Source organism: Neovison vison, chromosome 1, assembly GCF_020171115.1.
Source record: "Neovison vison isolate M4711 chromosome 1, ASM_NN_V1, whole genome shotgun sequence".
Lineage (NCBI taxonomy): Eukaryota > Metazoa > Chordata > Mammalia > Carnivora > Mustelidae > Neogale > Neogale vison.
The window spans coordinates 95,660,180-95,687,488 of NC_058091.1; the positions used below are offsets into that span (position 1 = coordinate 95,660,180).

Genomic DNA, 27,309 nt, shown 5'->3' on the forward strand with positions numbered 1-27,309 from the left:
CTGGGATTCTTACTCACCACTTCTGCTGAGTGATATTTTTCACCATGCACAGACTGGTCAAATAACCCTCTTACAGCTTTTAAAGGTATGTGATCTGATTTTGAAGGATCATGGTATCTTCTGGCAGATAGCAGGCAATGCAAAACGTACACGACATTTTATTTAAAGGCTATATTTGGGGGCGCCCTTTGTGAAGAATTTAAGAGTTAATTACAGACCCAGATACAATTAAAACTCAATTGCATGCGATCCCAGTCATTCAAATGGCGGTCCTCCTTTGTAGTATCTTCACTTACCTAAGCTCTCACATGCACAAATCATGACAACAGTACATCTCCTCTCCACAGCACTTGTCACAGGCTTTCAAGTGTAAAACACACATATTTTGGGATGGAAGACATAGAATATAAATACGTAGTGTCAGAGAAGGAAGGCAAATTGTGATTTGGGAGACAAATGGGTATCCTGTACAGATATGTAGTAGAGCCTCGTACACTGTCAGTTGTTCAAAATTCTCATTTTTTAGGAACCCTTCCATTTTCCCCAACTTTAAGTTGGGCATATGTTTAACAAACAGGTTTTGCTTAAATATTAGACACCTGAACTGGAACCTAAAATTAAGGGATATACCTTCCTTTATTTGGTTGGATAGAGTTTCCTAACATTCTCAACCCAAACTAAATGTATGTGTGCCTGTCAAACTTAGTATGTAAGGCATTCAGGTTGGCTTCATTTCCAAACACAAGTCTTCTAAATCCTCTCATGTTTCATTCATTGTCAACAAATACTCAGCTTTGAGGGGAGGAGAGGAAAGAAGGAAAGGAAGAGCATAGAAAAGTTTAGATTTCCCATGTATCAAGTAACTAAGCCATATTTTGGTATTCTAACTAGTGTTTCTTAAGAGTTGCTGGCACTAAATATATTTCTTTGCTACTAAACTCCACCTAGGGCTCAGCGCCCAGCAGAGAGTTTGCTTCGAGATTTTCTCTTTCTACTGCCCCTTCTCTCTCTCTCTCTCTCAAATAAATAAATATTTTTTAAAAGTAATCAATATACCCGGATCAAAAAAGGCAGTCTGCCTTTCCCATCCAGTAGTTGTCATCTAATATAATTTCTCTAGTCACGTTAAGCTACCAGCTATCTATCCATTGTGTTACTTTATAAGCATCTTCAAGTACAGAATTCCCCAGGGACACTTGGGTGACTCAGGTGGTGAAGCATCCAACTGTTGATATCAACTCAGGTCAAAATCTCAGGGTCATGAGTTCAATCCCAGTTTGGGGCTCCCCATTCAGCAGGGTGTCTGCTTGAGATTCTCTCCAAGTCCGTCTCCCTCTGCCCTCCCCCCACCCATTCTCTCTCTCTCAAAATAAATGAAAAAGTCTTAAGAAAAAAAAAAGAAAGTAAAAGAAAAAAGAAAAGGACACCTCGGTGCCTCAGTTGGTTCAGTGCCTGCTTTTGGCTCAGGTCATGATCCCATGGACATGGGATCCCTCCTCAGGCTCCCTGCTCAGTGAGAAACGTTTCTCCTTCTGCCTGCTACTCCCCTGCTTGTTCTCTCTCTCTGTCTCTCTGACAAATAAATACAATAAATATTTTTTAAAAAAAGTATGACCAGACTTTCCCCATCATTTGATATTGACTTTATGAGACATAAAGTTGATAAACAGGAGTATCCTCCTATGTGACCACATTCAAATTGAAGCACTCTACACATGCCATTGAAATATTCATACTGTTTATTATACCAAAGCTCAGTATTATTCCAAAGCTCAGTGTTCCAAAGCAAAGTATTGCTTTGTGGGCTCAGGTATTGCATGTGTGCCCATGCAAGTGTTTTCATGTCACTTGAAATTGCAGCCATTTGAGGAAACAAGTAAACTCTTTTCATTTAAAAGATTAGGGAAAGAAAATTAAAATTATCAAAAATGTTCTCAATTCCACAATTATATGCTTTAGAGATTATCCCTTTGTCAGCTTTGGAAGTTTAGGGTAGCAAAATCATTTCTTCAAAATAGATGAAAATATAGGGGCACGTAGGTGACTCCATCTGTTAAGCATCTGCCTTTGGCTCAGGTGATGATCTCAGGGTCCTGGGATCAAATCCCAAGTCTGGCTCCCTACTCAGTGGGAAGTCTGCTTCTCCCTCTGCCTCTGCCCCCTGCTCATGCATTTTCCCTGTGTCTTGCCCTCTCTTTCAAGTAAATAAATAAAATATTTTATAAAATAAGTGAAAATATATAAGAGGGCAATACCTCTTTGTCATTTTCTATGGTACTCCATTCACCTGGGTCTTATTCCTTTTTATTTTTTCAAGAGATCTTAGCAGACAGTGGGTGTGGGGTCTAGAAAATGTCCATCTTTAAATCAAGATTAGTAGTCACTGTTTTTTACACTGTAAGTCTAAATCTGAGAGAAAGGAAGGGGTGAGGTGAAATACTCATGCTGTATGCATGAGGCTTTTCACCTGACACCATAAACTCCTCCCTATTAACAGGTGTGCACACTTTTTTGTTTTTCTCTCCCTTTTCTTTCCACTAAGGACTAATTAGGGAAGTAGGCTTGAAGAATAAACTCACCATTTATGAAGAAGGAAACACTGACCTGATAGAAACTGAACTCTCAATAGCAGGTAAGCATTCCTTCCTTAAAATAATAAATTTCAAATTATTAATTAAACTTGCAAGATGAAATGGGATAAATAGGGAGGAGAGATGAATTTCAGCATTATACGGGAAGGATAAATCATAATTAGGTTTATGGGGAAAGATATTTGCTTTTTGTTTTTGTTTTTTGTTTCAAATTTTGATTTGAGGAAAATAAGCATTACGAAATATAAAATCATTTGCACTGATGGGGCACAACTAGAGAAACAGATAAGAGAGGCACCTCTGAACGGAAAGCCTATCATCTGAAAAATAATTACAAGCATCAGATCACAAGAGCTTTAAAAAAATTCTCTCTCTCATTAGCGGATGTCCCCCATTGTACTGTAAGTGCTATGTTACCTTAAAAAGCAAGAGACCTTATATTTTATTTATTTATAAGAATGGTCTTTCAGGCCAGTGTTATGCTTTCATTGATTAATGTTAATAATATATTTTAAATGCTTGTTCTGTGCTGATGGACACTTCAGTGCTCCAAAGAATCTTGAGCTCTTCAAACTTGAATGACTATAATTAATTACATTCCTTGACAAAGATTTCAGTTACTGAGTCTGTTGTTGATAACAGTTCAGCCAGAGGAATTACAAATCTTTACCTTCCAATTCTAGAACACATGCGAATTATGGGGCATTTATAATTTATTGATGAGATTATGATTCTCTGATCTTGTAGCTCTCAGAATTAATGGTTGTCATTATGACTTTCTAATATAAATAAAAAATCTATAAAATATATTTTCTGCATCCATGAGAATTCCTTCATTCTGCTCTGTGCCCTTAAAACTATCTTTGTATTTCATAAGAGAAAGTTCCTAAGGAAATTCATCACTGTTTACTGAAAGAACATTGTCCACTGGTGTTCATTAATTATAGTGTCTTCCCTCTGTGAACCCATGGAGAAATGTCTCTCTGATTTTAATGTCACCAATATTTGTCACCCAGCAAATTTGTGAATAGAAAGGTATATTGAAGCCAGATCAAGGAGGGTTTTGATTATTTAGAAGTTAGAGAATTTCATTTAGAGATAATACAAGTGAAAAGTCAAGCAAATGCTATGATAAAGAGCATAAGAATAATTTTTTTAAAGATTTATTTATTTTAGGGAGAGAGAATGCGAGTGAGCGAAAGAGTATGAGGAGGGGTAGAGGCAGAGAGAGAGGGAGAGAAGACCTCAAGCAGATTCCCCACGGAGCACAGAGCCTGACGTGGGGCTGGATCCCAGGACCCTGAGATCACGACCTGAGCCAAAATCAAGAGCTGACGCCCAACCCTCAGAGCCACCTGGGTGCCCCAAGAGTGTGAGAATAATTTTATGGACAAACTGAATCCTGTAACTAATCATGTTTTTTTATCTTACGTTGGCTGCCAGGAAGCTTACAGTACAAAATGTGCTCTCACCTGCTGCAAATCCCCTGCTTCTCATTGTTGGCGGTTTTGTTCAGCAAGGTCACAGGGATCACCATCTGTAGGGAAAACATAAGATTAGGTTCCTGCAAGCCTCTGGTCACAATGTTTTTATCAGAAGACCAACACAAACCTTTCCTTTTTAAAAATTTACTTTTAAAGATTTTATTAATTTTGTTGAGAGAGAGAGCACACACAGAAGCAGGGGAGGGATGGGCACAGAGGGAGAAGCAGGTTCCCCGCTGAGCAGGGAACTTGATGTGGGTCTTGATCCCAGGCCCCTCTATGATGAGCTGAGCCAAAGGCAGCTACTTAACCTGCAAAGCCACCCATGCATCCCAACACATAACCCTTTTTTATGTGTATTTCTGTTTACAGACACATTATTTAACACTTGTTAATTTTTTATTATCATTGAACTCCCAGTCAAGAGCATTATAACCCATAATTGAAGGAAGTTTGTGTCACACATGTATGTATCTTCTCAGTAAGACCCATCACAGTCTTTTTGCCATAGGAACACTAGACAGCACTGAAGTACTATGCTGGGACAACTTTTTTTAAGAAAAGATTTTCTTTACTTGTTTGAAAGAGAGAGAGAGAGACAATGAGAGAGGGAATACAGCAGGGGAGCAGGAGAGGGAAAAGCAGGCTTCCCGCAGAACAGGGAGCCTGATGCAGGGCTCCATCTCAGGACTCTGGGATCATGACTTGAGCTGAAGGCATATGCTTAATGACTGAGCCACCCAGGTGCCCCTTGGGACCATTTTAAACAGTGAAATTACCAACAGAAAGCGAACACCACAAAAGAATGTGGCACAAATACATCGTAGAAAGGGCTTGTTTAGAGTTTAAGAGCTGGAAAGAGAGGTCAGCTTCTGCAGCATCCACTGACAATATTGGCTTTGGAGACTCAAATATGTCCACAAATGACTGCAAAAACACCATCACTATGGGTTTGGAGGGTTTCAGGTGAATCTTAGCAAGTAGGTGAATTCACAAATCTGGAATCTGTAAATAAAAAGGATCAACTTTGTATGTAGAACTCTAGTCCATATGCTTTGTCTGCTGGCCTCACTCCTCACTCCATATTAGGTTTACACCTCTGTTTTCCCTTTGCCTGAATTTTAATTTAAACTTAATTTTTCATCATATATTTTACTTACACTTATAAGTGGTTTCAGGAACTTTGAGGAACAAACCAGGCAATAAAGCAAATCTCCAGCAACTTCTTAGAATTCCTACCGTTTGTGCTAGCTACTTTGCTATGTATCAAGACATAAAAACATCTCTAGGCATCAAATGTAATAAGAGATACATGATCAGTTTCTCTATGAAATAATTCTATCTTATTTTCTCAAATATTGAATTAGAATAAATGAATGTATTTAACATGAGGATCTGCTAAGAAGTTAATATTTTATTTAGAGATAGCATGAGGGAGTGAAATGTCAAGCAGATACAAGTGTGAAAAGATGACACCTACATCTCTCCTTCCTTTGCTCAACCTGAACCCTGGAAACTCGATCTTTGCAAAGCTTCTCCTATCGGCCCAGACTATGAGTACTAGCGTCCAGGAAGCTGATTTTCTGGTGCTGCCCCTAGTGTCTTTTCGGAGTCCTGGAGAGAACTACAAACACCTCAGGTGTCCCACTCAGCAGACTGCAGGCACAGGACTTGGTCACAGGAAATATGCTTCGTAGAAGTTCAGACTCACATAAACCATATGATGGAATTGTATGGTGTATTTTAAATCATAATCAAACACTTGAGTATCTTATAGTCACACAGAGCTGCCACATACTGAAATCAAGTAGTAGCGTCCTCTATCTGGGGAATGTGCTATACAGGAAAAAAATCACTGCAGTCTCAGAAACAACAGGTTCTCATGTCTAGCTGAGATATTTTTGCTATCCTAGTGTCTTTTTGTTGAGAGTAAATGGATAAACTCTAGTGCATCGAATATAGAGAAAAAAATTGTTTAATTCAGTCAAGACCTGATTGGAATGTTGGGAGGAAAATAAAAAGTTTTCTTAGGGACAGAAAGTAGGGAATAGGAAGTACCCAAATCTAGAAAAAAATAACTGCCTCTGAATGGCTGAATAGCATGCATTATATTAAGTCCCTTTTTCATTCCTTAATTTGTCTAACTAAACGGAGTCTCAGCCTTTGCTCAAATCTGATTCTTTATCTTCAACCGAGGTGTTTCTCTGCAAGTTGTTCCCTGTAAGCACCTGATGCCTGACCCACTCACATCTTCCACCTTTGCCCCACATTGTAAAAAGAAGTTTCCCTGCTTACCCTAAGATTCTTACTCTGAGCTTCCTCTTAACCATTCAGCAAGCACTTAGAATGCCCTTCTCCTCTGTGCCAGGCCCTGTAGGTGATGGAATACAATAGAGCACAAAGCAGACACGGGCCCTTTCCTTCTTGTACCTCCCAGTTGACTTGAGACAGACTCAATGAAAACACAAACAGATGTGAAATTACAACTGTTTCTGTGTCTCAAAGGAAGAGTTGAACGTACAGTGAGTGTGTATCATAGGAAGACTTAACCTACATGGATACTCACCTCTTTCCTGGATTAGGTCATTAACATTCCCTACTTCCACGTGCTCTCTGGTGTCTCCACCCCAGTGCCTCTCATCTTCCCTTTTCTTCCCTCATCAGAGGGAGCAATGGCATTCCGAATTGCACCCAAGGAAAACAGGACTTCAAGGATGTTCCTCGGGAGATTCAAATGTTAACAAGGAAAAACTGAACTCATCCCTTCTGCGTTCTCATTAGGTGTGGAATTGCTAGAGTTCTGGAGAAGATGCTGGTGCTCAACTGTTCTACCAAATTACTGATCCTGGAAAAAATGTTGAAGAGTTACTTCCCTGAATCACTCAAGGTATTCTACACTTAAGCGCTCTCTTTTATTTCTTTATTTTATTTATTGTGAAATAAGGTCAGACTTGTGGCTGTTTCCCCAGTTTTTCTGATGTCAGGACTTTCCTATTAAACCTATTGAACATTGGGGTACAGATGACCCTTCTTTTCACTACATCTGTATCTTTGGGGTAAATACCCAGTAGTGCAATTGCAGGATCATAGGGAAGCTCTATTTTTAATTTCTTGAGGAATCTCCACACTGTTCTCCAAAGTAGCTGCACCAACTTGCATTCCCACCAACAGTGTAAGAGGGTTCCCCTTTCTCCACATCCTCTCCAACACATGTTGTTTCCTGTTTTGTTAATTTTGGCCATTCTAACTGGTGTAAGGTGATATCTCAATGTGGTTTTAATTTGAATCTCCCTGATGGCTAGTGATGATGAACATTTTTTCATGTGTCTGATAGCCATTTGTATGTCTTCATTGGAGAAGTGTCTGTTCGTATCTTCTGCCCATTTTTTTATATGATTGTCTGTTTTGTGTGTGTTGAGTTTCAGGAGTTCTTTATAGATCCTGGATATCAACCCTTTGTCTGTACTGTCATTTGCAAATATCTTCTCCCATTCCGTGGGTTGCCTCTTTGTTTTTTTGACTGTTTCCTTTGCTGTGCAGATGCTTTTGATCTTGATGAAGTTCCAAAAGTTCATCTTCGCTTTTGTTTCCTTTGCCTTTGGAGACATATCTTGAAAGAAGTTGCTGTGGCTGATATGGAAGAAGTTGCTGTCTATGTTCTCCTCTAGGATTCTGATGGATTCCTGTCTCATGTTGAGATCTTTTATCCATTTTGAGTTTATCTTTGTGTATGGTGTAAGAGAATGGCTGGGTTTCATTCTTCTGCATATAGCTGTCCAGTTTTCCCAGCACCATTTATTGAAGAAACTGTCTTTTTTCCACTGTATATTTTTTCCTGTTTTGTTGAAGATTAATTGACCATAGAGTTGAGGTCGCCAAACTGTGGAAAGAACCAAGATGCCCTTCAACGGATGAATGGATAAGGAAGATGTGGTCCATATACACTATGGAGTATTATGCCTCCATCAGAAAGGATGAATACCCAACTTTTGTAGCAACATGGACAGGACTGGAAGAGATTATGCTGAGTGAAATAAGTCAAGCAGAGAGAATCAATTATCACATGGTTTCACTTATTTGTGGAGCATAACAAATAGCATGGAGGACAAGGAGATATGGAGAGGAAAAGGGAGTTGAGGGAAATTGGAAGGGGAGGTGTACCATGAGAGACTATGGACTCTGAAAAACAATCTGAGGGTTTTGAAGGGGCAAGGGGTGGGAGTTTGTGGGAACCAGGTGGTGGGGGTATTGTAGAGGGCATGGATTGCATGGAGCACTGGGTGTGGTGCAAAAATAACGAATACTGTTATGCTGAAAAAAAAAGAAAAAAACTATTGAACAGACGGTTTCCCACTCGTCTTCTGCTGGAGACTGATTCCATGCAGAATAGATATGGCTGTGATAATTATTTTTTTGACAGTCACTCTAGATGACCTCTAGGAAAATTTAGGTGGTGCTGGACTAGATTATTTCTAGGTAAACTCAAGTTTTAAACTTTTCTTAACGGCAGAACAGTATGGATTAAGTAGCATTGTTCATAAGAAAGAACATAACCTAGGTTCACAACGGAGCTGAGGTCCAGAAGTCATAAAATTTTTCTGACTATTTCAACATCTTTATTTATTTATGTTTTTTAATGGCTTTGTCGGTCATAAAGCCTCTGTTGAAGTCTTCCCAAAGCCTGTGAGGGCCTGCTGATAACTCAGAGCTACTGTGGAAAAATACATTAATCACAGATTACAAATAAATATGAGATTTAAAATATTTTAAGCAATTAGAGAAAAAAATTCAAAGTGCAAAGACAAAAGTGTCTTGGAGGGCTGCAATTCTTGACCAAGGAGATAGCCCTACGATATGGATTTTGAAATGTAAGTGGCAGTGGTAAGAGCATTTGACTGCAAATGTGACGGCTGCTAATAACCCAGAAGAGATGTGATGAATCATAATTTCTAAAGACAGAGACCAGAGACCTGTGTATTTGGCACACACCCTCGATAATCCTTATTTACACTAATCTTTAGCAAAAGTTATCTAGAGCACTGTACTGGGGTGATTAAATCTAGTCATCTTGCCTTATGAATCATACTTAAACTATGTATGGTAGTGAAAATCTGAGTGATTATTTGGGAGCATATGACTAAAAGAGTACCAAATGGACAGTTTGACTCAAAATGTCCCTTATTGAATGAATAAGGGACATCAAGCAAAATGTCCCTTATTGTTTGACCCACTCTTGCCAAAGAGAAATAAAAAGGTTTTGGTGACCTTCACAGGGTCATCTAATATCATATAATCATGAAGACGAATGATGGGCTCTGACATTATAAATAGTATGTGGGTAGTACTTTGGCATACAAATAATTTCAATTTATTTTATCCTTCCAACAACTTTGTAAGATGCTTACTAACCCACTTTAGAAATGAATAAGTTAGAGTCTAAAAAGGCTAAAGCAAGTAAAAAATCAGTTGAATCCTGGTTCTTTTGATTTCATAGCTATTGCTTCTCTTATAGCAACTTAACTACCAGATACCACGGTGAGGATGTTGATTTTTCCTTTTTCTGTTTTTTTTTCTTTGATACCTCACATACTGCTTGGCATGGGGCTTTGCCCATGTAATTACTCAATAAACTGTTGTTGGTTGGTTGCTAGCAGTGTTATGAAATAATTACTTATTAACCCTCACCTCTTCAAATCTTATTTTCAAGGACCTCTGAATTCAGATTAGTTGGGTTGATCAGAATAGTAGGTATCATTTTTTTCCAATTTATTTATTTTCAGAAAAACAGTATTCATTATTTTTTCACCACACCCAGTGCTCCATGCAAGCCGTGCCCTCTATAGTACCCATCACCTGGTACCCCAACCTCCCACCCCCCCGCCACTTCAAACAGTAGGTATCATTTTTTTAACATAGCTTTTATGCTGTCTCCTTTAAACTTTATAAAACCTATTAATTCCTCTGTAATATTAATAACTCTGAATAAGCAGGTAATTACATTGTACTTTTACAGATGATATTACTAAATCCCTTTCCCTTATCTAAGGGCTAGAGTTCAGATTTAAATCCAAGCTTTCAGATTCTAAACTGCATGGTTGTGGTTTTCTGTTGTTTTTTGTTGTTGGCTTTTGGTTTTATTTATGTATTTATTTTAATGCTTCTCATAACACCACTTAAAGTAAGAGTTAAAGAAATGAAACACGTAGGCATAAATCAATGCCTTCCTCATATCATCTTCTCATTAATAGCTGCTTAGCTTGGCACTCTCGATTTCTCATTTTCTGTACACAGAGTCTCTTTACCTTTGAATCTTTTTATCTTTCTTCAGTTATTGCATTGTTATATAGTGTCTGTCTTAGGTTCTCTGACCATAATTTCAAAATACCTTTTCACTTACGCTATGCCCTTTCGAGAATCAAAATGATAAAGAAAAATTTGTTTTGTTGTTCCATGTTTCCTCCATTTTTTGGGAGGCTATGGCTATATACTTTATAAACTGTTTTTTAAGTTTTTATTTAAATTCCAGTTAGTTAACATATAGTATAATATTAGTTTCAGGTGTAAAATTTAGTGATCTAGTGATTCCATACAGGACCCAGTGCTCATTACAACAAGTGAACTCCTTCTTAACCCCCATCACCTATTTCACCCATCCCTCCTCCTACCTCACCTTAGTATTTCAGTGATTAAATATCCCTCTAAATTTCCTTCAGAAATTCCAACTGCTCATTCTTCTGGCATCCTTATTTCCCCTAGCTACTTCTCCTCTCCTCTCAACACGCACCCTTTGAATAAATAGGTGTTAAAGAATTTGTTTCATTGTCTTCAACCAATGCCAACTCTTTTAGTTGGTTGCAAAACTCTTACAAACAAGTCATTTCTTTTCCTTTCACAAGCTGAATATCAGAAAAATTTTTTTCCTTTTAAACTTCTCAACATTGAAATCATATTTAAGTCCATTTTTTAATAACGATGTATGGTTTCTACATGGGAAAAAACACTTTAATAAATTTATGACTATGTATATATAAGATCAGCATCCCCAAAATTTAATAATTAAACAGAGAAACCATGACTCTTCCAGGTTAATTTAGTTCTTGGATTTTCACTAAGTGTGATCCATGCCACATGTTAGTACTAGCCAGACCAAATTAAGAAAAGATACATTCTATAAGATTTGAGTGAGGTTCCAGATTGGGAAAGAGAAAAGAGAGTTGAATAATGTTCTAGGTATTGAGGTGTGTGATTTGAATCATGATGTGATATAAGAAGTAAAATGTAGTTTCTAATGCTCCTATAATTTAAATTGGCTTTCCCTGAAGTATAACACATACTAGAAGATACACATAACATAATTATGCGGCTCAATGAATTTTCATAGAGCAAATACTTGTATAACTTATGCTCCAATCAAGAAAGAACATTACTTCAGACACAGTTTCTCCCCAGCCCCCCAGTGCCCTTTTCCAAACATTCTCTTTCCCAGCTCTCCATAAGTAACCAGCATCCTGACTTCTAAAGCCATAATGTGGTTTTGTCTTTTCTGAATATAATGTAAATTGAATCACATAGTATGTCTTTTTGTATCTACCTTCTTTCGTTCATCATTAAGTTTCTGTTTTGTAATTTATAGTATGAATATGCCACAATTTATTCATTTTTTCCCACTGCTGATGGACACTTCGATTGTTTTCAGTTTCTATCTATGATGAAAGTGCTGCCAAGAACACTAGCCTGTAACTCACTCTCCTTGTTACCACCACAGCTTCTTCTCTATAAGCACCCCTGGCATATGGAGGTTGTTTTATAAGGCAGGCATCTTTGATTCTAAGAGGAGAAAAGAAATATGAAAGGGCACAGGTCAGAATTCTAATACTCAGTATTGTTTAGTCAACAACCTGTTGATCCACTATGTCAGACTCCATGTACATAGCAATGAATAAGACATAGTCATGACCCTCAGGTCAGGGAATGCTTAGAGAGCCTTCCTCTATCAAATCTGAAAGGCAAGGGGCTTTTTGGGGGAGGGGAGTTACCCTCAGTGATGTTTAATTGTAACTCAGGATTGAACGAGTAGTTGCATTAAGCAGGTAATTTTTGGAGAGTATAATAAGCTTCAAAAGCAGCTGAGCATCAAAATTATCTGTGGAATTATAGAAGATATTATGAGCCCGAAATCCATACATCAGATTCTGATTCCTTCTGTGTTTATTATTGACCATAGTCAGCCTGTTGTTTTGGTAGCTCTCATTGCTGTACAGTAAAAACCTAAGTTTAGGGAGAGTTTTCATAGGTTTTCCTAGTTTTTTTTTTTTTTTACCAGTTTTCATGTATAATAATGAAATAACAAGAGAAAAGTTTGTACGTGTGCATGTTGTATATATGTGCATATAAAAATATTACCCTTCTCATGGCCACAACTATACAGTACAAGAAGAAGTGAAAACAGTAATATCCACTTGAAAGAGTTAGTAATGTGACTGGCTTGTCTCTCTGGGTTCTCTGGCTCAGGTTTATGGAGCAGTGATGAACATGAATCGTGGGAATCCCTTTCAGAAGGAGGTGGTGGTGGATTCATGGCCAGACTTCAAAGCTGTTATCACCCGGCGACAGAAAGAGGTACATATTGGAAAGGACAGAGTAACAAAACAAAACAAAACAAAACAAAATATTCCCTGAAAACCCAAGAGTTGACATCAACTGGAAAGAAAAGTTTGGGTAAAGGGGATATTATAACCATTACAGTCATATATATTAGCTTGATAAGGCACATATTTCACCATTAGTTTTTTTAAAAGATTTAATTTTTTGCATGAGAGAGAGAACAAGGAGGAAGGGGCAGAGGGAGAAGCAGACTCCCCCTTGAGCAAGGAGCCCAACACAGATCAGGATCCCAGGACCCCGATATCATGACCTGAGCCCAAGGCAGAGGTTTAACCGCTGAGCCACCCAGGTGCCCCTCACCATTAGCTTCTAATTTGACTGGCTTTGGAGTTGCAGACATGGAAAACTGCCAGCTTAAATGTGTTCAATAAACTGTTTCTTTAGTGTTTCACAATCTCTAGAACCATGAAGCATACGTACTTACGCATACTTGTTTTTCCTCTGGTTTGATGTTTTCCTGTGACCAACAAATTTGGTAATGTGGGTAAATACATAGGGAGACTGAAAAAGATGACATCTGCCCCATTTTGCAAGGACAAAGAGCTCACATCATCAAATGTGTTGCCCTGACCACATTAGGAAAGTTCTGAGAGTTCTAGTTAAATCCGGTAGGCGGCTCCATTAAGTTATACCCTTTCCATTTTTTTTTAAGATTTCATTTATTGAGATGCCTGGGTGGCTCAGTTGGTTAAGCGGCTGCCTTCGGCTCAGGTCATAATCCCAGCATCCTGGGATCGAGTCCCCCATTGGGCTCCTTGCTCAGCAGGGAGCCCTCTTCTCCCTCTGCCTCTGCTGCCACTCTGCCTGCCTGTGCTCTCTCTCTCTCTCTCTCTCTCTCTCTAACAAATAAATAAATAAATAAAATCTTTAATTATTTACTTATTTGACAGAGAGAGACACAACAAGAGAGGAAAACAAGTGGGCGGGGGGTGGGGTGTGGGAGAGGGAGAAGCAGGCTTCCTGTTGACCAGTGAGCCCGATGTAGGGCTCGATCCCAGGACTCTGGGATCATGATCTGAGCTGAAGGCAGATGCTTAATGACTGAGGCACCCAGGTGCCCCCTTTCCATTTTTATAAATAAATAAAATCCTAGAAAGAGATGGAATAAAGATCTTAAAACTTTCCAAATACCAGACGAATAATCAAGCAAAAGTAAACCAAGCAAAATATCTGTTGCTTCCCTCACGAGAGTGTATTAGCTACATTCCTATCTAGCCGTTGTTTATAGGTGGCTGATTTTGGCAGTGGGAATGATCTAAGTATATGCTGCCAATGTACCTAATTTATCTAGGATTTGAGTTACCTAGAGGACATATTTATGTTTTTACAACTATGTCTTCTGTCCCAGGCTGAGACAGATAGCCTGGACCATTATTCTAATGCCTATGCTGTATTCTACAAGGATGTCAGGGCTTACCAACGCCTGTTGGAAGAACACAATGTTATCAACTGGGATCAAGTTCTTCAAATACAAGGTGAGATCAAGCACAGACACTAGGCAGTCTTCTTTTTCTCATTTTTGTCATATTCATCAGATAGATATGACATCTGTTTCACATATATGATAATATATATACTAAAGTGCACAAATTCATAGATATACATTTTATATAGTTACAATTTTTATACTACAGTTTTGTTAAGAACACTTGTTTTACTCCTAAAGAGGCTTGGCCATTGGGGTAAATAGGCACCATTTAAATTGGGCTGCTTTCAAGTGACATTTTCCCCCCACTGTTACTGTAATTTCACAGCATATTTTTCTTTATTCCTTTAATCATTTCCTGTTCCAATCTTTTAAAGTGACTCTAACTTAAGTGTAAGCCAATAAGTGTAGGCTGCTTCTTTCTGAAGCAGCTGATTCTGGAAAGAGATAATTAACTGATTTACATCGGATATCCTGGCATGATTTAGTAAGATAAGAGTATATCTGAGATCCAAGGAGATAATTGCATGGTTATCAATGCTAATGGAAGAACTTTTGGCCAAGACCGACCTACATTAACAGTTTCTAATACTGTATATAGACAATTTCAGCTTCAGTGCGTTCCTTTTCCAACTTCTCGTGATGACTGGGGAGATGATACAGTCAATGAAGTTCTTGTTTTTAATTGTTGCATTGAAAGTGAGTTCCTTCAACATTGGATAGGAAATCAGGGTCCCCCAGGTCAGAAATACAAAGTCTGGTCATTTTTTCCAGCAGCAAACAGCTGAAGCCCTCTCACAAGGAAGAAGCTATTGTCTACTTGCAAAGGATGACTAAGGCATATCATTACCTAAAGACTTGGGGTGTTTTATAACATCCCTTTGGAAATGCTCACAAAGGTGTTATAGTGAACGTTCTGAATAGTCTCTGCCTTTTACAATTTTACCCCAGTTATGCTGATGAGACGTTAGACAGATTCTACCACTCACTTACCCAAACTAGCAAAATTTTCTCACCATTATTACTCGAGTGTGGAAATAAGTAGATCTCTTCCTTGGTGTGAAAAATTATGGCAATAATTGGACAGTCTGTGGTGCTAGAGGAACCACTCTCCTCAAAGTACCTGCAGCTGCCATTAGGATGAGACCATCCTTGTAATTGTCAGTATTTTTTTTCCCCTAGCAGGCTGAGCTGTTAGTCATGAGTCAGTCTTAGTCATTTACATTGACACATCATCTTCCCTGAAGTTAGGTGGAGACAGATGCGAGTTAATAGTGCCTAAAATAGTGGTAAAGGCCCCTCTTTTAACATGTAACCAGTGTAGGCATTATCTCTGGCTTCTGATGTGGCCTCTTACCTATAAGCTTTGGTGGTAAGATTTATAATTTACTTGGGTGCTCGCTTCGGCAGCACATATACTATAATTTACTTGGAATAAAGAATAGCTTTTAAGAAGTCATCAGTATCTTTATTCATTTTAACCAAAGCACCTAAGGGCTCTTCCCATAACATCCCCAAATCATGAATGACTCCAAAAGCCAACTACTACCATAGAAAAGGCCAGTCTTTCATCCTGCACCCCAAAGTTACCGGTGAGGCTGCCTAGAAAGCCCACAAAAATGAGGCAATGGAGGGATACCTGGGTGGCTCAGTCATCTAACCTGCTGCCTTCGCCTCAGGTCATGATCCTGGGGTCGTGGGATCAAGCCCCACATGAGGTTCCCTGTTCAGTGGGAAGTCTGCTTCTCCCTCTCCCTCTGTTACTCCCCCTGCTTATGCTCTCTCTCTGTCAAATAAATAAATAAAATCTTTAAAAAATATTAGGCAATGGAGCTACTTCAATGCTGGGTGTTCAGAAAAACGGTGCATTTTACACGGGGATGCCTTTGTCATTTTTAATCTAAGAGCTGCCCATAAACAAGGATAAATCAGGGTTCACTCACAGTAAGAGCCGAACTCTTAGTGTTGGCCATGAGAGGACAGGGTATGAAAAAGTATACAGCCATCCAGATGGGCCAGGCTCTTTTGCTCACTACTGGTCACATGGACGTGAGAGAGCTTGTTGACGTGAGCACTAACCTAAAATTCCAGAATCTGGCTTGCTGGTACTGTGGTCACATTAACTATGGTCCAATAAATGGTCTGAGTTCTGTCTTACCCAATTAGCAACACCTCCCTTTCTAAGGAGGTAAGGTGAACAAAGGTAGGACAATAATAGTGAAGATTCCTGATGTGAACAAGGAGAAAATCATTCGTTAAAATGGTAATCGGTGTCAGGGACAGAAGGACATGGTCAACAAATTACGGAGAGATCATCCACAAAATCCAAACTATAGAGATTCTACCTAGCAAACTGGATTCCTTAACAAATAAATGGAAAGAATTTTTAAAGGATATGAAGGAGGGATAGGCATGTAAAGAAAAGCTGCAGATTAAAAGATCCACCAGACAAAAAGTGAACAAAATCTAACTATAGTGTTTAAGGACTCACCCTTGCATCATAATACTTAAAACAAGGATGTGATTGACATTAAAAATGATAAAAGTGGCTATTTTTAGAGGAGAGTGAGAGAATTGTGTTTAGGAGAATGGTAAATAGAAGATGGTTAGTGAATTTCTATTTTATGGCTTTAGTAGTAGCTAAAATATGTAATAACAAAGTTTAAAGATTTTATTTATTTTTTGGACACACAGAGAGAGCGCACAAGTAGGCAGAGCAGCAGACAGAGGGAGAGGGAGAAGCAGGCTCCCCACTAGGCAGAAAGCTAGATGTAGGGCTTGATCCCAGGACCCTGACATCATGACTCGAGCTGAAGGTAGATGCTTAACTGACGGAGCCACCCAGTTGCCTCAGTTATATATTTGTTTTATGCATTTTTCTCTATTATATCTTATGATTTTAAAAGTTTTTCAAGGGGTACCTGGGTGGATTATTAGTTAAGCGTCAGCCTTCAGCTCAGGTCATGATCTCTAAGTCCTGGGATCAGGACTCCCTGCTCAGTGGGGAGTCTGCTTCTCCCTCTCCATCTGCCCCTCTGCATGCTTGTGCTCTCCCTCTCTGTCTCTTTCTCTCTCTCTCTCAAGTAAATAAAATCTTTTTTTTTAAAGTTTTTTAAAAGAAATATTAGTCTGACTTTTAGAAAGAAGTACTTCAATCTAAGAAAAATAAATTTTGTTTGAACTACCAATCATACCCTTCATTAGCTTGAACTATTTTTTTCTAAGAGTCTCTTGAATTACTTTGATGTAATTCAGGTTTATAATGTGGGATTCTAGCCACAACTTCTGTAATTTCTAATAGTGTTAACTTGAAGAAACTACTTGGTTTTTCTTAGACTTAACTCCCTGAGAAAGTAGCCAATGCTCAGATTTCAGACTCTATTCAACATGATCTCCTATTCGCGTATTCATGTATTCTTCCACAGGAAATGACTTACTGGAAGGAGGAAACAAGCTTTTAGATATGGATGGAAGTGGGAAAGCCAATTTCCAGAGGATTCAATTAATCAGGACCCCTAGAAAGGATAGAGCTGATAGGATTTTGGAGAAGCAGAGCAAGTCAGTTCTAAGTAAACAGAAGCTAACGTGCCATGTGACGAGCTCTATCAGAGACCGTACCATTCTTGGGTCTCATGCTGGTGCAGTGCCCCGCACAGTGCTTTACATACAAGTACTGAATGAAGATTTATAGATAACATCGTATACCTGTGATAAATGAGTAGGATCCAAGTGAGTCAAGTTTAGGATAAATCTCACCAACGCGAAATTTATACCTTGATATTTCTGCAATGGGCATCTAGGCAAGAGGCTAGAAGACTCTGTAAGTCAGAATGCCATGCCAACTAAATGTGAGTTCTCTTATGCTTCTAGCTGAATGGTAGATTGTAGACTTTGAGAGCTATACAATTTCTCTTACCTTAAGGAGTTTAGGATTAGTCTGAGAAGTCAGAAGTCAGGAAAGTCCCGCAAACAATTCCACATTCCTAAGGGATATTCCCATCAGAAGTGTTCATGGAATATCATGATTGTGAGAAACAACACAATGGGGATCTGGAAATTCCATACAATGTTTGAGAATCAGGCCAGGAGTTGCTGCAATAATTCATATATAGCTCTACAGTGGTTAGGATGATACAAGGTGGCAAACTGGCAGCGTAGTACAAAATACTGTGACAAATTTCCTTCCTGTGTTTTCAGATAAAATACCGTTTTTCATTATGTCTTTCCATATACAGGGCTGCAGAGTGAGTTACATGATGTTTCCAAAGCTGTTGCCAACTCAAAGCAGTTAGGTGTAAAGTTAACTTCCTTCAAGGCTGTTCAATTTTTCCCTCATCCGCTTCTGACAGACACCAGTTCTCTGTACGTAGACCAAGTTTCTGCATGTGGGATGGGACTTCCTATACAGAAGTACAAAGAGGAGTACCTGAAACACTTAGTATTATTAAGGGATATTTGGGTACCTTGGAGTAAGGCCACAGAATCTAGATACGTCTGTGTGTACATGAGTCTGTGGGTCTGTGTGTGTGTATTTATTTTTCTGCTGTGCTTGACAGCTCCTAATTTCTTGCCAAATCAAATCCGTGTCTTTGTGCATAGTGATAAATGAACTCGGGAGTCCTGTATTTTCACAGGAAAATCATTCTTTGATATGCTCCTCCTCCAAATAATTCAAAATAACCTCTCTTTGAGCCAAAAAGTGCTTAGTGTTTTTTTCATGTTTCAGGGTTGTGGGTAAATGACTGATTTTATAGAGAGCTCTTATTTGAGGGGCACTGAATATTTTTTTTTTTTAAAGATTTTATTTATTTATTTGAGAGAGAGAGACAGTGAGAGAGAGCATGAGCGAGGAGAAGGTCAGAGAGCGAAGCAGACTCCCCATGGAGCTGGGAGCCTGATGTGGGACTCGATCCCGGGACTCCAGGATCACGCCCTGAGCCGAAGGCAGTCGTCCAACCAACTGAGCCACCCAGGCGTCCCTGGCACTGAATATTTTAAATACATTACCTCTTGAATCATTTCCACAACCCCACAAAGTACTGTATAATTACCTTTTTGAACAGAGTTGAAGTAACACATAGGAGAAAATTGTAGAGCTAAGAAATAATTCCTAATTCTGACTCAAGAATCCAGTCTTCAGAAGACTTGCTAGTGTAACCTGCATTCTTCTTAATGGGAGAGCCCCTGCTCTGATATTTGCTAGTTACCTTCCTTTCTGCTTAATCTTTCTGAGCCTTGATCAATTTCTTTTTGGGGGGAAATTAACCTATAATATCTTCCTTACACATATTTTGTAAACAAATGAAACATGATATTTGAAAAGTACCTACCTCAATGAATGTTAATTTTTCTTCTAGGGAATATGTTGAAGTAATTTTTGAGCAAAATAAGACTAAAGTCAAAGAAGAATGGGCACTATAAGTCACATAAAGCAATTGGACTTTATTTTTATTTCATTTCATTTTTTTCGGTTATTACAGTTTTCAAGGACATACAAAGGCTGAGTGAGAGACTAGAATAAGGAAAATCTCATCAATATATGGCTAATCTTGTTTCATCCATACCCCATCTACTAACTACTTTGAAGGAAATATCCCAGACATTATCCTATTACACTTAAGTATCTTAACATATATTTCTAAAAGATAAAGATTCTTAAAAAACAAAAAAACAAAATACAACAACACACTATACTAATATCATTCCTGTACAGAGGTTTCCAGGACCACCCACAAGCTCATTGATTGGCTAGAAGATCCCACAGAACTCAGCAGAGACAGGCTACAAAGCAAAATCAGCAGAGGAAAGAGGTGCATTGGCAAAATCCAGAGAATACTAGGCACAAGCTTCCCAGAACCCTCCCCAATGGAGTCACACAGAGCATGCTTAATTTTCCTAGCAATAAGTTGTGACTACACATATAGGATTTTTTTTTATTGGAGGCATACTTTGCCTAGCACATAACAATTTTCTAGACTCCCAGAGGGAGAGCAGGTGTTCCGCATAAACCACGCTGATTGCACAGACAGGTAGGCACGGTAAGTGCCAACGCCTGTCAGTTCTGGGAACAGCAGGACCCCTGCAGAAATCCAAACTTCCAGCTGCCATCCAAGGGCCAAGGTGGCAAGCAGGCTTCCCTAAAGATAGAGGCCTCAAGCCTGCTGCATCAACTCTGTGCTGTTTTAAAATGTGGTTAATAGGGGGGGGGTGGGAGGTTGGGGTACCAGGTGATGGGTATTATAGAGCTTGCATGGAGCACTGGGTGTGGTGAAAAAATAATGAATACTGTTTTTCTGAAAATAAATAAATTGGAAAAAAAATGTGGTTAATAGTATTTCCTTAAACCAGTTAGTAATTACATTTCCCAAATTAACATAGTATTTTAACAGTTTATTTTGAATAAGCACCTAAATAAAGTTCATACATTGCAATTGATTAATATCTCTCTTATATACAGGTTCCCCTTTCATATTCTTTATTTCTTCCATTACTTTTTGTTGAAGAAACCAGGCTATGTGTTTCGCCATCTTACTGTCACATCCCTGAGATGCTATTTAAAATTCTTTTCTAGCCCTAGTCAGGTCTTTTAAAATCAGATCTTGCTTTGAATTGCACCTTCTGCATAGGAAGATACTGTCTTTAACACCTAAGCAGTACCCGAATTTGTATATGCATTATTTTGGATACCCTGCCCTTCAGATCTAAGGTCACAGTCACTAACTACTTCTGAAACAGTGCCTTAGCAATGTTTTTATTTGCAGTGTCCTTTCTTTCTTTCTTTTTTCTTTTTTTTTTTTGTAGATTTTATTTATTTATTTGACAGAGAGAGAGATCACAAGTAGGCAGAGAGGGGAAAGCAGGCTCCCTACTGAATAGAGAACCTGATGCCACCCAGTTACCCCTGCAGTGACATTTCTGCGTGAAGCTTCTTTGCCTCAGGATTTTCAGCCTTTGTTCATTTTCAAAAATAAGAAATTCTATCAAGACCATGATTGCTTGTATTTTTTTTTAAACCCTCCTTAGTCGTTAGATTATTGTCCCAGTGCCAGAGCCTGCAGTATGCCTAGAATGTCAGCTAATTGTTTAACCATTAATAAAAAGCAAACACAAAGTGTACCTTATAATGATCGTAACAAGAATGACATTAGCTGTTATGGGGGATGGTCTTATGATACTGATCATTTCATGAATGAAAGCAAATTCTAGGGGCACCTGGGTGGCTCAGTGGGTTAATCCTCTGCCTTTGGCTCAGGTCATGACCTCAGGGTCCGAGAATTGAGCCCTGCATTGGGCTCTCTGCTCAGCAGGGAGCCTGCTTCCCTCTCTCTCTCTGCCTCCCTATCTGCCTACTTTGATCTCTCTACCAAATAAATAAATAAATAACTCTTAAAAAAATAAATGAAAGCAAATTCTGAAGCAAAACCAGCACCATAGGCTTTCAACTAAATAATCCATCACAGTTCTTCGAAATTGCAGCAATTCCTATCCTTCCTTTACCTCAATACCATGAGCTTTTAGACCTTTTTCCAGACCATTTAGGGGAAGGTCTAGAAGGACTGGCATTTCTTTTATTTAAAAATTTTTTTTTAAGTTTTTATTAATTTATTTAACAGAGAAAGATCACAGTACGCAGAGAGGCAGGCAGAGAGAGGAGAGGAGGCAGGCTCCCTGCTGAGCAGAGAGCCTGATGTGGGGCTCCATCCCAGGACCCTGAGATCATGACCACTGCCAATGGTAGAGCCTTTAACCCACTGAGCCACCCAGGTGCCCAGGACTGGCATTACTTGAGCATCTATACATGCCTAGAATGTTAAGCAATCTATACTTTTTTCCAGGCCATGGATGCATAAAGATACAGTTCTAGCCTAATACGTTTTTTTTTTTTTTTAACCAAGGAAAATATTAGGGGCCCAAGAATGTGGACTTGTTCAAGGCTTCAGAGAGGGTGTCAACAAGTTTGAGAACTGTTTTACAGAAAAATGAAATACTTGCCCTAATCTATATGAATGTGAAAAGAATTGGGCATAAAATGAGAAGGAAAGACTTTAATTTTTTATAATGAGGATTTTCTCCCTTCAGAAATGTAAAGTTCGTAAGTGGCAAGTGATAGATAGATTCCAATTCATTGAAAATATTTTGGTATTGGCTAAATACACCTCCGGAATTGTTTCTTAGTTTGAATCAGTGCAAGAAGAAAAGTAGCTGGTTGTAGTCCTAGGACCCCTCATTCACATTTCTTCTCGTGTTGTTTCCTTCTAGAAAGGGCTCTGCCCCACGACTAACTTACCTGAGTGTTGCTGATGCTGATCTACTCAACCGGACTTGGTCTAGGGGCGGCAATGAACAGTGTCTCCGGTATATCACAAAACTCATCTCTTGCTTCCCCAGTGTATGTGTCCGGGATGACAAGGGAAACCCGGTCTCTTGGTCTCTTACAGACCAGTTTGCCACCATGTGCCATGGCTATACCCTGCCAGAGCATCGCAGGAAAGGTTACAGCACGCTGGTGGCCCTCACACTGGCCAGGAAGTTGCAAAGCCGGGGATTCCCCTGTCAGGGCAACGTCCTAGATGACAACACAGCATCCATAAGCCTCCTGAAGAATCTCCAGGCTGAGTTCTTGCCCTGTCGCTTTCATAGGCTTATTCTCACCCCTGCAGCTTTCTCTGGCTAAGTTTACCTCTAGCCCATTGGAACGCCAGGGATTTTCTTCTTTTCCCTGAACATACATACATTCTGTATCTGGCAACGAAGGGAATGTTCCAACTGCAATCAGAAGAATTGAAAATGGCCGGAGAAGACACGCAGCATCAGCCTGAGAAGCCTGCCTTCTCCCTGCGTCAGGGCTCTACAGGAAATAACCAGAGACCAGAGACAGCAACGGCTGAGAGGAGGATGATTATCTTCCTTTGGGATGCACCGCAGGAAAAAGGTTCTAAAGCCAGAAGTTCTCAGCCCAATTATAGAAATGACTGCCTGAGAACAGTGACTTAACACAGGAGCATGTGGCTACGGCTTCCTTATTGCTGCCTGGGTTTCTGCTCTGGGTGGTCACAGCCACCCAGCTCCCCACTACCGTAAATAACACACCCCCAGCCTGCTGCGATGTCTCTCTAAACTCTTCCTACCACTTCTGATCCAGCTCTTCTGTAGAATACCCTGCTTTTTCCCCTTTAATGACTGGTTTTCCACTTCTGCTTACAACTCCAGTCTATCGCCTTCCCTGGGAATGTTCCAACGCAGTGGTCCTCACACTTTCATGCACTTCTATATCACCTGGAGGGCAGATTGCAACACAGACTGTGGAGCCTCTTTCCCCACAGCCCCTGATTCAGTAAGTCTGCGGTAGGGCCCGAGAATTGGCATTTCTAAAAAGTACCTATTGCTCAGTGGTCATGGATGGAAGAAAGAAGATACAGGCATTTTAAATGCTAGAAACAGATGGTGTCAGCATAGGACTGGACCTTACCTATCACCTATTCCAGCTTCCTTGTCTATAATCTGCTTTCTCATAAGAAATTAAGGTACATCTATAGGTGTGAATGTGGGTATGCAGATGCACACATAAACGTACTCTCATAGATTCATTAATACATATATAGATTTTTTTCATATTTTATATATGCATATGTATAAACTCAGAATTCTGATAAGATAATAAACTTTAATTTATTGCATATGAAAACTTGAAGGCTCAGGGAAAATAAAGGACTTTTTAAAAATAATACAACTGGTGTTAGACATTGAACCAGTATGCTGTCATTTTGATTTCAATCTATTTTTTTAAATTTTTTTTTCTCAATTTATTTATTTTCAGAAAAACATTATTCACTATTTTTTCACCACACCCAGTGCTCCATGCAAGCCGTGCCCTCTATTATACCCACCACCTGGTACCCCAACCTCCCACCCCCCCCGCCACTTCAAACCCCTCAGATTGTTTTTCAGAGTCCATAGTCTCTCATGGTTCACCTCCCCTTCCAATTTACCCAAATTCCCTACTCCTCTCGAACGCCCCTTGTCCTCCATGCTATTTGTTATGCTCCACAAATAAGTGAAACCATATGATAATTGACTCTCTCTGCTTGACTTATTTCACTCAGCATAATCTCTTCCAGTCCCGTCCATGTTGCTACACAAGTTGGGTATTCATCCTTTCTGATGGAGGCATAATACTCCATAGTGTATATGGACCACATCTTCCTTATCCATTCGTCCGTTGAAGGGCATCTTGGTTCTTTCCATAGTTTGGCGACTGTGGCCATTGCTGCTATAAACATTGGGGTATAGATGGCCCTTCTTTTCACGACATCTGTGTCTTTGGGGTAAATATCCAGGAGTACAATTGCAGGGTCATAGGGAAGCTCTATTTTTAATTTCTTGAGGAATCTCCACACTGTTTTCCAAAGAGGCTGCACCAACTTGCATTCCCACCAACAGTGTAAGAGGGTTCCCCTTTCTCCACATCCTCTCCAACACATGTTGTTTCCTGTTTTGTTAATTTTGGCCATTCTAACTGGTGTAAGGTGATATCTCAATGTGGTTTTAATTTGAATCTCCCTGAGGGCTAATGATGATGAGCATTTTTTCATGTGTCTGATAGCCATTTGTATGTCTTGATTGGAGAAGTGTCTGTTCATATCTTCTGCCCATTTTTTGATGTGTTTGTCTGTTTCGTGTGGGTTGAGTTTGAGGAGTTCATTATAGATCCTGGATATCAACCTTTTGTCTGTACTGTCATTTGCAAATATCTTCTCCCATTCCATGGGTTGCCTCCTTGTTTTTTTGACTGTTTCCTTTGCTGTGCAGAAGCTTTTGATTTTGATGAAGTCCCAGAAGTTTATTGTCGCTTTTGTTTCCTTTGCCTTTGGAGACATATCTTGAAAGAAGTTGCTGTTATCAAAGAGATTTCTGCCTATGTTCTCCTCTAAGATTCTGATGGATTCCTGTCTCACGTTGAGGTCTTTTATCCATTTTGAGTTGATCTTTGTGTACGGTGTAAGAGAATGGTCGAGTTTCATTCTTCTACATATAGCTGTCCAGTTTTCCCAGCACCATTTATTGAAGAGACTGTCTTTTTTCCACTGTATATTTTTTCCTGTTTTGTTAAAGATTAATTGACCATAGAGTTGAGGGTCCATATCTGGGCTCTCTACTCTGTTCCACTGGTCTATGTGTCTGTTTTTATGCCAGTACCATGCTGTCTTGGTGATCACAGCTTTGTAATAAAGCTTGAAATCAGGTAAGGTGATGCCGCCAGCTTTATTTTTGTTTTTCAACATTTCCTTAGCGATTCGGGGTCTCTTCTGATTCCATACAAATTTTAGGATTATTTTCTCCAGCTCTTTGAAGAATGCCGGTGGAATTTTGATCGGAATGGCATTAAAAGTATAGATTGCTCTAGGCAGTATAGACATTTTAACAATGTTTATTCTTCCGATCCAAGAGCATGGAATGGTCTTCCATCTCTTTGTGTCTTCGATTTCAATCTATTTTTTTGGTTACTAAATCATGTATCTTTTCTGTAAAGGAAATTAAATGCCTAAATAATTAATTAATATCATCAACCTTTTATCCTGAAGTTTTTTTTTTTTTTAATTTGGGTTTCAATTTCTTTTGTGTATATATATCTTTCAAGGATTGCAGAGGAAGAAATATGCATCACTAGCTAACTGTGTCCTTCCATTTACGACAAAAGCAGGCACAGACTGAATGGTCAGATTGGTCTAGTTTGTATAAAGTGGACTTAGACATAGAGAAAATATTGTTTTCTTATCCCAACAGAGGCCATAAAATCCCAACTACAAAGATAAAGGAAGATCCAACTTTAGGTGTTTATTCTGAGAGAAGTAAACACGCTGACTGAGAGAATCATTTTAATAAAAAAACAAGATTCCTTTGGAGTGAATATATGCTTAGGTCATCCTGACTACTGGTTACCTGGAAACTTATGCTTGGCTTCAGAGGGAAGAACACCAAGTAATCGGAGTCTATAAAGCTCTTGGGAAAATATGGTCTAATTTCTGCCCCAGGGATGCTCATTATCTTTAGTGTTGATTCAACATGATTATTGCTGCCTGGTATATGGCAATAATATTATAGCCTTACTTTATTTTTAATGATAACATGCCTCTAATTTATCTAACGTTCAACTATGTGCTGATCATTGTGCTGAAGAGTAGATATGTATAACTTAATCCTTGTGAAAAATAGGTATTATCTTATCATGGGAATTCTGGCTGGGAGATGTCATGACTCATCAAAACTCATGCAGGCTCCAAGTGGCCATGTGACGGTCAGAACTAGGTTTTGTCAGATTCTGAAGCCAGTACTGTTACTCATTATGCTAACTGGCCTCTGAAGCAGCTGGAAACACTTTGGGGCTGATTATCCCTTTATCTCATTGCTTTCTGGATTTTTCACCACCTCCACCCCGACTCCACAGTGGGCTGCCTATTTTGGAAGTGATTTTTTTTTTTCCCTATCAAATTTCACTAGAACTTTATTTTTTACTTTTATCTTCCAGATAACCATGTTGGATATAATTGTTCAACTTTCAACCTTCTTTCTGACCCTTTTAAGGACGACATGGAGCAATTTCTGGAGAAAGGAGAGAAAGGCAAGGAGAAAAGAGCAACTCAAGAACTAGCAAGGGACTGGGTCCTTATGCTGATTTAAGGAACTTCGGTATAAAATACAAACTATTGAAGAATTGGAAGTAGAGAATTCATTTGCTTGGAAATTAGTCAAGAGGCAATTGCAATAGTCCATGCAAGAGATGATCCAAGTTTAGCCTGGATTTGAATGCTGGTAATGAAGTAACCATGGCCAGAGGTAATAAGGAGGAAAAGTTGTCAGGATTTCATGCCTTCTGAGGATACTGAAAGAGAGATGTCGACAATAACTCCCAGGGGTCTATGTTGTAAAACCTGTGGCTGGTGGTATTTTTCCACTGAGATAAGAGATACTAAAACAGCACCAGGTGTGGAGCAATTGGGAGAAGAAGGGATTGTTTGTTCAGTTTGGGAATGTTGAGTTTTGAGAACCTATTAAGTGATGGGCTCACGTCGAATTTCTGAGTCTCAGGGAAACTGTCTGTGAAAGAGGTTTACATTCGCAAGTCATGGGGACATAAATGGTAACA

General features: G+C 39.2%; 1 protein-coding gene across 1 annotated transcript; it reads left to right on the top strand.

The window, feature by feature from the left end:
- Positions 1-2,551: 2,551 nt before the first annotated feature.
- LOC122899614 (glycine N-acyltransferase-like protein 3) lies at positions 2,552-22,846 on the top strand. Its single transcript, XM_044237514.1, has 6 exons — positions 2,552-2,632; positions 6,857-6,962; positions 12,587-12,694; positions 14,088-14,214; positions 18,401-18,527; positions 22,425-22,846. Exons 2-6 carry the CDS (start codon positions 6,885-6,887, stop codon positions 22,837-22,839), a joined length of 855 nt encoding a protein of 284 aa, XP_044093449.1. The 5' UTR covers positions 2,552-2,632; positions 6,857-6,884; the 3' UTR covers positions 22,840-22,846.
- Positions 22,847-27,309: the final 4,463 nt, after the last annotated feature.